Source organism: Salmo trutta, chromosome 3 (assembly GCF_901001165.1).
Source record: "Salmo trutta chromosome 3, fSalTru1.1, whole genome shotgun sequence".
Taxonomy (NCBI): Eukaryota; Metazoa; Chordata; class Actinopteri; order Salmoniformes; family Salmonidae; genus Salmo; species Salmo trutta.
Window position 1 is genome coordinate 47,858,819 of NC_042959.1, and position 10,997 is coordinate 47,869,815.

At 45.9% G+C, this 10,997-nt stretch overlaps 1 protein-coding gene across 1 annotated transcript; it reads right to left on the bottom strand.

Moving 5' to 3' along the window:
* Window positions 1-8,320: 8,320 nt before the first annotated feature.
* Window positions 8,321-10,397, bottom strand: LOC115165427 (uncharacterized). The gene has a single exon (XM_029718528.1). It carries the CDS (start codon window positions 10,376-10,378, stop codon window positions 8,321-8,323), a length of 2,058 nt encoding a protein of 685 aa, XP_029574388.1. The 5' UTR covers window positions 10,379-10,397.
* Between the last annotated feature and the right edge of the window lie 600 nt (window positions 10,398-10,997).

Here is a 10,997-nt window from a genome sequence, read left to right on the forward strand (position 1 = left end):
AACAATCTTGGGTTCCTTTTTTTTCAACATTAACAATGTAAAGATTCAAGGAAACTTAAATCTGTGTGACTTATTATTGGTTTGGTAGAAACTCATTGTATAAATGTTAATCAACTCCCTTCTGCAAAGTAGAGTATATGTAGATAAGATGAACAGGAGAAAATGTATTTTGCTAAATTTTTACAGGTAAATACATACATTTTTGCTCTCAGCCAAACACAATTTTTTAATTTAAATTAGGTTTCATATGCCACTTTAACCTGTACCCCAGTTCCCCATCCTCCATATTAATTTATTCGATTGGAATGGATTATAATATATTATATTGGATTATGATCATCAAGAGTAGAATATTATATGTAAATCTTATTTTATCGCACCTAATATATTGATATGAGGTGTATGTGACGTTGTAATATTGAATTCCCCAAAACTGTAGCGGAAACTTCTTTAGAATAGATTTTGTATTGCTGGCTCTTTTCTTCTCTTTTGAAACCCATGATGCAGTTGGGCAAAGACTGGTTGTTACACTACACATTAGACTGGCTTCCAGTTGAATTCCCCTTTGACTGCAAACACCAGTTACTTTAGTGCTTTTTTTTGTTAATCCATATACGCTCCGAAATAATTGTTGTGAAAATGGACATCAGTGATCCATTAATAAAACGATTTAAATTTACTACCAAGATTTGAGTTCAGTTAATTCAATCAGTCCCAGTTATACAGCATACTGTCTTTTTTATACCAAAATATGAATCCAGTTGTTTTACAACATTTTATGAAATCTAAGATAAAAATCATGAAAAAAATAACAAAACGTGCAGTATTTGCTATGAGTTAAAATGAGTTACACTTTATTAAGCAATCAAACAGACACAGCGCTAGGTATTTATTTATGTTTTGTTTTGAGTTGAGCTGAATTGTCTACTGCTATCGTTTGACAGGAAACCTCTCAAACAATAGGATTAATATGTTGGTGCCGACCAGGGTTTTCTTTGTGGACATGCAGAATTTCTATGAATATAGTTTTTTGTAACGTTTTGTAACATTTTCTGTTTACCTAATAACTGTATGTGTTAAGAGAATACCATTATTAGAATAAACAAGTAAAACATGGGGAAATACAAAATCATAGAGAGGCTATTGCGTTATTTTCTTTTTAACACACTGTGAATAATTAAATTGTACAGTTTGCTGTATGGGTTATATGATTTTAAAGTTTTAAATAAAACATGTAAAACTATATTACTCTTGTTTGAGTCCTATTATTCAAATACACTGTCAGTTGATAGAGACAAGATTCATACAACTAAACCTGAGAATACAAAACTCTCTCTGCAGAGCTGGCTCAAGGAGAACTTTGTTGCCATTTGCAGTATGGATCCATTCACTCGGGGTGGAATATCCCTTTGAAGTCATGCTTTACCTGAGCTTGCTGATACCGAATCACTGAAGTATAAGTGCACAGTGACATGAAAGACAGGAGGGCGCCACAGAGAAACATGTGCATTTTTAAACCTGCTATTTATAAGATTATCATTGTGACTTGCTAAGACATGCACATCAAACAGGGAGAGTGGAGAGTAGTGCATGTTGGAGTGGTAAGTGACTGAACTGTCTAATGTGTGGGGAACTTCTGCTACGCGAAAAGATGGATAGAGGCCTTCTGAAGAGAGTTAATCTGCAGTGACCGCATCTGAGACTCCAGGGGTAATTACTGATACACACTGAGCGATCATTTGTCTATTTCATGACTATTACTCAATGGCAAACATCCATACATGAGAGCATAGAAGCCTTCTTAGAAATGATCTCTTCTGCTTTTGTCTGTTACATTTAATGAGGATCAGCAAGCAGAGATACCTTCTTATATAATAGTATTTACCTAGGCCTTGATAGAGCTTGCCAACCATCAACCCTTATACTATCCCAGTAATAATCATCCTCATCATCGTTTGGCTGCAGAACAGTTGTATAAGCGACATAAGTGACAGAATAAGTGACAGAATGCAATATTTCAAGAAAGGAAGCACAAAATATATAGTCTGTCCATTGAATAATGGCCCAAGATACACTACATCACCAAAAGTATGTGGACACCTGCTCGTCGAACATCCCATTCCAAAATCATGGGCATTAATAAGAAGTTAGTCCCCCCTTTGCTGCTGTAACAGCCTCCATTATTCTTGGAAGGCTTTCCACTAGATATTGGAACATTGCTGTGGGGACTTGCTTCCATTCAGCCGCATGAGCCATTAGTGCGGTCAAGCACTGATGTTGGGCGATTAGGCCTGGCTCGCAGTCGGCCATCCAATTAATCCCAATGGTGTCGATGGGGTTGAGGTCAAGGCTCTGTGCTGGCCAGTCAAGTTCTTCCACACCGATCTCGACAAACCATTTCTGTATGGACCTCGCTTTTTGTACGAGGTCATTGTCATGCTGGAACAGGAAAGGTCCTTCCTCAAACTGTTCCTACAAAATTGGAAGCACAGAATTGTCTAGAATGTCATTGTATGCTGTAGTGTTAAGATTTCCTAGCCCGAACCATGACAAAGAGCCCCAGACCATTGTTCCTCCTCCACCAAACTTTACAGTTGGCACTACGCATTAGCGCAAGTAGTTTTCTACTGGCATCCGCCAAACCCAAATTTGTCCATCTGACTGCCAGATGGTGAATTGTGACTCATCACACTCCAGAGAACGCATTTCTACTGCTCCAGAGTCCAATGGTGGTGAGCTTTACACCACTTCAGCCAACGCTTGGTGATCTTAGGCTTGTGTGCAGCTGCTCAGCCATGGATTCTCATTTCATGATGCTCCCGGCAAACAGTTATTGTGCTGAGTTTGCTTCCAGAGGCAGCTTGGAACTCGGTAGTGAGTGTTGCAACTGAGGACAGACAATTTTTATACACTTCAGCACTTGACGGTCCCATTCTGTGGCCTACCACTTTGCGGCTGAGCCATTGTTGCTCCTAGACATTTCCACTTCACAATAACAGCACTTGCAGATAACCGGTGCAGCTCCAGCAGGGCAGAAATTTGATGAACTGACATGTTTTTAAGGGGGCATCCTATGACGTTGCCACGTTGAAAGTCACTGAGCTCTTCAGTATTTTACCATTCTTTAACTAGGCAAACCAGTTAAGAACAATTTCTTATTTTCAATGATGGCAACGAACAGTGGGTTAACTGCCTTGTTCAGGGGCTGAACAACAGGTTTTTACCTTGTCAGATCGGAGATTCGATCTTGCAACCTTTCGATTACTAGTCCAATGCTCTAACCACTAGGCTACCTGCCGCCCCACAAGTATGGGCCATTCTACTGCCAATGTTTGTCTATGGAGATTGCATAGCTGTGTGCTCAATTTTATACACCTGTCAGCAACGGATAGTTACAGTCTTGTCTCATTGCTGAAGGTCGAGAGCTGTGCCTTCTCCGAAACACAACCCAACCAAGCCGCACTGCTTCTTCACACAATGCCCACTTAACCCGGAAGCCAGCCGCACCAATATGTATGAGGAAACACCGTACACCTGGCGACCATGTCAGCGTGCACTGCGCCCGGCCCGCCACAGGAGTCGCTAGTGCGCGATGGGACAAGGACATCCCTGCTGGCCAAACCCTCCCCTAACTCGGACGACGCTTGGCCAATGGTGCGCCGCCGCATGGGTCTCCCGGAAGCAGCCGGCTGCGACAGAGCCTGGACTCGAACCCAGAATCTCTAGTGGCACAGCTAGCACTGCGATGTGCCACTCGGGAGGCCCCACAAATCCACTAATTTGAAGGGGTGTCCACATACTTTTATGTATCTCAAAACAATTAACAATAGTCCACAGACTGTAAATGTCTGACTGGTGTGTGTCTGTGTGTGTGCTTGCATCTGATCACGAAGCGAGCCAGCAGACAGACCGAACTGCGACAGAGAGAGATTAACCTTGCTGCCGTGGAGATGCCAGACGTCGGTGTTAAAGGAAGCAGGGAAACCCCGGGCCTCGGCGCTCAGGAGCAGCTGGTGCATAATGAGCGATGGGCAGGGGCCTGCTCCTAATGGGAAGATTTATTATCTCTCACTATCAATTAATCCCTGCGGACAGGCAGGGGCCAGGAAGAGAGCATCAGGAGTATGTAAAAGAGAGAGGGACAGAGGGAGGCAGGGATGGATAGAGGGAGCGAGTGGGGGAATAAAGAGAGATATGTGAAAAGATGTGAGAGGTGGTGGAGGGAGGAGTGGACTGAGAGGTAGTGAATCAGAAGTATGTAAAAGAGGGTGAGAGGAAGGGATGGAGGGAGGGCGGGAACTGGCCATATGAAAAGAGACATGAGACTCATGAGTGAAATCATGAGTATGTAAAAGAGAGAGGGATGGAGTGGAGGGAGCTGGCCAGATAAAGAAAGAGATGTGAAAAGATGCAAGATTTGGAGGGAGCAGTGAAAGGTAGAGTGAAATCAGGAGTATGTAAAAGAGAGAGGGATGAAGGGAGAGATAGAGGGAGGCAGTGGGGGAACTGGAAAGATGAAGAGAGAGATATCAAAATAAACAAGTGAGGTGGAGGAAGGAGGAAAGACAGGTAGAGTGACATTAAGAAAAAAAACAGACAGTAGGAGGAGAGTATGAAAATGTTATGGGGGATAAAGCCCACAATTGAGAACGATGCAAAGGGGAGAGAATAAATGATAGTGAAGGGTTAAATGTGTGTCACGTGGAAGTGTAGTAGGAAATGATGAGTAATAAGATGGGAACAAAGGAAGCCAATGCATGAAATAGAAGCGAGAGGGAGAAGAGGGGAGAGAGAGTTGAGGAAATGTGTCAGCTAAAGTGAGAGACGGAACAAAGGTGAGAGATAAAAAGAAGTCAAGATGACGGAGAGAGAATTGGAGAGAACAAGATGAAAAGACGAACAGAGAAACACATAAAAACAATGAAGAAATGATGTAGCTAAGTATAGAAGTTTTGTGGGAGTGATTAATTCACATTGTAACATTAATTCAGATAATCGCTCAAAAGGGCAGAACATTATACCATTTTTATGATTATTCATTGAGTTATTTAATTGATTTAATGAATTAAGTCCTCCCACTCAAAGGGATACATATTATGTCAAGCAAAGACTTAAATATATTTTCCAGTGATAGCTTTTATGGAAGGAGGCAATATGTTTTAGGTGATGCAAAGTCACTCTTTAACGCTACCCTAAAATGTGCTAGCTCTGCTGTCGGATATAATACACTGTGTGTACAAAGCATTAGGAACACCTGCTCTTTCCATGACAGACTGACCAGGTGAACGCTATGATCCCTTATTAATGTCACCTGTTAAATCCACTTCAATCAGTGTAGATTAAGGGGAGAAGACAGGTTAAAGAAGGATTGTCCAGCCTTAAGACAATTGTTTGTGTGCCATTGAGGGTGAATGGGCAATACAAAATATTTAAGTGCCTTTTATACAGGTATGGTAGTAGGTGCCAGGCGCACCGGTTTGAGTGTGTCAAGAACTGCAACGCTGCTGGGTTTTTCACGCTCAACAGTTTCTCATGTGTATCAAGAATGGTCCACCACCCAAAGGACATCCAGCCAACTTGACACAACTGTGAGAAGCATTGGAGTCAACATGGGCCAGCATCCCTGTGGAATGCTTTCCACACCTTGTAGAGTCCATGCCTGGAAAATTGAGGCTGTTCTGAGGGCAAAATGGGGTGCAACTCAATATTAATAATGTTTTGTACACAGTGTATATTTACCCGTAGTTGTTTTTACGTCCTTCCTACTGTTCTTTAACTTATGTTACGAATGTAGACGTAAATTACAGTAAATATTAATCCCCTCCACATTGTCTTTTATACTAAAGTGTATCACTCCATCCATGTTTCTCCTTATGTTTCCTTTTCATAAAATGTGAGGGCTATGTATATCTTTTGTAAAGTTGAGAAATACAGACACATAATAAACACAATATCATACTCTGTGCAATATGAAGCTCAATGCACAGTTTATGTCTATACACAGTACATTGGCTTTACAATCTCTACTATTAGATTGATGTGCTCTGTTGCTCATGCATGGTTGTGGTGGTGTTCTGGCTGTAATGGCAGATGTCCAGCATTTCTCCCGATGACATTGACCGTTCCACGGGTGTTCCACATTCTGTCCGGCTCTCTGGGGTGAGCTGCCGGAGCTCCGCGGCCATGCACCATCGACCTGTTTGAGGGTGAGTGGAGCTGCCACAGCCACAGCCCTGGCCGTGACCATCTCCCTGGGCCCATAGGGCGAGACCCATCTAAAATGGAGAAGCATTTTTTTGCTTTGATAGGGGCCAGTGTGCACTGAACCTTAGCATGGACTATGACTGCACAGAAAACCAAGCTCCCTACAGGAATATCAGGATGTAACCTTGAAGGGCATGGCTAAAAAACAAGATTGCCCAGTGCTAGCATCTGAAGAATGTACTGTAAGGAGCTAGTGCCTTACTTGTTGAACACATAGTTGAAGGAGGAGTGAATTACAAATAAAAACTTGAGAAGTTAAACTTAAAAAGCCATAACAGATGAAAGGTTCTTGACTTAGTCCTGTACTGGCAAATGCAATTTGGAAGGATAGATATGAAAGGGCAAAACATTATACATTTCTTTCATACTGGCATAAAGTCTAACCTTAGCCCACAGGTAAACAGCAAATATCAGAGAAACATCATCAGGAGATTGTAGTAAGCTGGAATATCGGTATACAGTATTTCTTTGAAGTTTCTAGGCTAGTGCACATAACTAGCCTACTGTATAAGATTGGGCCCAGAACCAGTACATTTAATACTGGAGTGTAATTGAAGGTGGCTTAAGCCGCCCATCCCAATAACATTAGTAACGGTGAATAATTGATGTGTGTAATTACAGTACACCATAGTCCTCCAATTGAGGAGTCCCATGGAGGGAATAATCATGCATATTCTTCTCCCCTAATGAGCCTGGCATAATATGCATCACTCGTGTACTGGGAGAAACCATATGGTTGATTTTTGGAATGAGAATAAGCTATTGTCTATTATGTTGTCTTCGTCTTCCAATGTACTGCAGATAGCCAACACAGACTGGTATCAGAGCTTGCTCCTCAGATAATAATGTTGGCAGGTGACTGTTTCACCTTCAGTGAGAACTGAAAAGCCTCTTGGTCTCTTGAAGATGCCAAATGAAGAGATGTCTGGAAGAAAATGAATACCTCAAGTGACACACACAAACCATTCAGAGACGGACTTTGAAAGTGCCATGATTTGCATTGAGAAATGTACAACATTTTGATACAGGTTGTTGTAGGCACATTCAATCAACGTCCCTATTGTAGAAGGAAGGTAAAAAGGATATTGCAGTCTTCTTAGAATGTACTGTATGCATCTGGTATCAATTCAGACCGACTACATTTCAAACATTGCAATAAATATATATATATATTTAACCAGGCAAGTCAGTTAAGAACAAATTCTTAGGTACAATGACGGCCTACACCGGCCAAACTCGATCACGGCCAGTTGTGATACAGCCTGGATTCGAACCAGGGGGTCTGTAGTGACCCCTCTAGCACTGAGATGCTGCGCCTCCGCCACTCGGGAGCCCGACAACTTATAGATACAGTAAACATAAACAATTGGATATGGTGATCATTTCGTATAATTTTCACTGAATATATCAAAGTGTATCTTATTTAAGGTTTATATTTTATTGCGTGCCTAGTAGTATTGCAACCACATTAAACATATAAAAAGTATTGAGTTTGGAAGCGAGATTGATAATGTAACTAAGTGTCTGTAGGGTTCTGTAACTATAGTCTGTACTTTTGCTCACATACACTAAAAGCTTGATTGCAATTATATTACAGTATTATATGATTGCAGTGGAAGATAATATCCATCCCATGACTTTGGTCATATTAATGATCATACTGTAATGACCCGGCTGGGTCATAAAAGGAAAAGAGACGGACTCCAGGTGTGCAGGTCAGAACACAGGTTTATTCCTAAACTGGGCTATTGTTGTGGCCACAGCCCACGCCGCTAAATACCGAACGTACACAATTACACCATGTCGGGTTAAGGGTCACCCCCATAAGAACAGATCAAGGCCCGAACAGAAAAGAGAGCGAGAGATGAGACAGCAATCCCTATTTATGCATTTCCAAATCCCGCGGGATTACCCATCATACCCCCCACCCTTTCCCTCTGTCCTGACACATTCAACCCCTGCTAGTAGCCATGAGAACCATAACACACCCACGAACACAGAACACAATACCGGGTCGTTACATAGCCCCCCCCTTTCTAAACCCTAGCCCCTAGGGTTACACAACAAAATCCTTAAAACGACCCGGAGGTCGCATCAGTCTCTTGGGCCTCCCCGTGGCTCTCCCCGGTGAACCCCCAGAACACTCATCTGCCCCAATGTCATTTCCAGCGCCCTCTGAAGAAGCAGCCCCCATCCCAGGCTCAGGTTGCGCTAGAGTCTCCTCATTAGACTGTTCCCGTGGGCTCACATCAGAGACCTCACTCCCATTTCCTACCGTTTTCCTCCCTCTGTAGGGTGCCAATCGGTCCCGGTGGACCACCACCTTCCTGCTCCGTGGGGGGACCTCCACCCGGTACGTCACCTCCCCCACTCTCTCTATCACCAGACACGGCCCCACCCATGCACTGTCCAGCTTTGGGCACCGCCCCTTCTTGCGCGTGGGGTTGTGAAGCCACACACATTCTCCCGCTCCAAAGTGCCTCCCCCTAGCGCGCGAGTCGTAGTGGCGCTTTTGGCGGACCCCTGCGTTCTCGAGTCGCTCTCTTGCGAAGGTGTGAGCCGCTTCTAACCGGTTCTGCAGACGACACACATAGTTCGGGCCAGGCAAAACCCCGTCGTCATTATCAGGAGGGTGACCAAACGTCAGTTCGGCTGGGGTGCGCAACTCACGACCTAACATTAGTAGCGCTGGGGAGCACGCAGTCGATTCTTGAACAGCCGACCTACATGCCATAAGAATAAACGGTAAGTGGGTGTCCCAATCTCTCTGGTGTTTTGAGGTAACGATGGCCAGCTGCTGTGCTAACGTTCTGTTATATCTTTCCACCAGCCCATCACTCTGGGGGTGAAGTGGCGTAGTGCGCGTCTTCTCCGCGCCTAACCGTCTACACAACTCTGAGAACACCCGTGACTCGAAGTTTCTCCCCTGGTCGCTGTGAATAGACTGTGGCACCCCAAACCGACTGATTATTCCCCCCACCAACGCATCAGCTACTGTCGCTGCCTCCTGGTCTGGGAGAGCGTAAGCCTCCGGCCACTTGGTGAAGTAGTCCATAGCGGTTAGAATCCACCTGTTACCGCTGTCTGTGGTTGGAAACGGCCCCACTATGTCTACCCCCAGTCTCTCCATGGGCTCCCCTACTGGGAATTGTTGTAGGAGGGCGTGTGACTGACCTGGAGGTCCTTTTTTAGCAGCACACTCGTCGCACTGCCTACAAAAGTCCTCAACATCCCTCCTGTGCCTGGCCCAATAGAAGCCTTTACGCACGCGCTTTAACGTTTTGGAGACCCCAAAATGCCCTGCGCCAACTCCCCCGTGAAGCTGCTGTAACACGCTCCCCTGCAGCCTTTTGGGCACCACTACCTGCCACGTAATTTCTCCAGTCGCTGGCTTTTTCCACCCCCTCTGGAGCACTCCCTCAGCCACTCTAAGGACTGTGAATTTAGCCCACAGCCCCTTGGTGACTGGTGATAGAGGGGCTACTTCCCCCCACGGCGGTCGTCTTCGCTCTTCCACCCACCGCAGCACAGGACGCAGCTCTGCGTCCTCCTCCTGGCGACGCCTCCACTCCCCAACGTCCACAGCCTCAAGCTCCCGGCACTCTGTCACCCTCAGCTGACTCACCGTGGCGGTGACTCCCTCCTCCCTGCACAGTTCTCTCTCTCGCTCCACCCGTTTGGCGCAGTACCCACAGCCATGCTCAGCACACGGGCGGCGGGACAAGGCGTCTGCATTGCTGTGGCGAAGGCCGGCTCTGTGCTCCACCTGGAAGTCGTAGGGTTGCAGCTCCTCCAGCCAGCGGGCAATCTGACCCTCTGGCTCCTTGAAGGAGAGAAGCCACTGCAGGGCGGAGTGATCCGTCCGGACCACAAACGGCAGGCCCCCCAGGTAGTACTTGAAATGGCGTACTGCTGCCACGACAGCCAAAAGCTCTCTCCTTGTCACGCAGTAGCGTTTCTCTGCCTTATCAAAAGTTCTGCTGTAATAAGCTACTACGTGTTCCCCATCAGGACCACGCTGAGCCAGTACAGCCCCCAAACCCTCATTGCTTGCGTCGGTGTCCAGGATGAACGGACGGTTCGGGTCTGGTGAGGCCAGGACAGGAGCCTCCATCAGGGCACGTTTGAGGGCCTCAAACGCTCTTCGGTCCACTGAAAAACAGTGTCCTCCTTGAGAAGGTGGTTCAAAGGAGCCGCTACCCCCGCAAACCCCTTCACAAACCTACGATAGTAGGATGCTAGCCCCAGGAAGCTCTTAACCTCTTTTTTTCCCCCTGGAACTGGCCACCCCCTCACAGCCTCTACTTTGTCTGGCATCGTGCTGATGCCCTCACCACCCAGCTGATGCCCCAGGAACGCCACCTCCCTTTGCATGAAATGGCACTTCCCCGGATGTAATTTTAGCCCTGCCCCCGAGATCCTCTCCAACACTCGCCTAATTGCCCCCAGTGCCCCCTCAAACGATGTGCCGTGCACCAATATGTCGTCTAGGTACACAACACACTCGTCTCTCGGAACCCCCGCCAGCACTCTGTCCATGAGCCTCTCAAAGGTGGCAGGAGCATTACAGAGCCCGAAGCACAGCACCTTGAACTGCCAATGGCCCCTATCTGTGGAGAAGGCCGTTTTTTCACGTGCCCCTGGCGAGAGGGGCACCTGCCAGTAGCCACTGCGCAGATCAAGGGAGGAGAACCACGAGGACCCTCTCACGTGGTCTAGCGACTCATCAATCC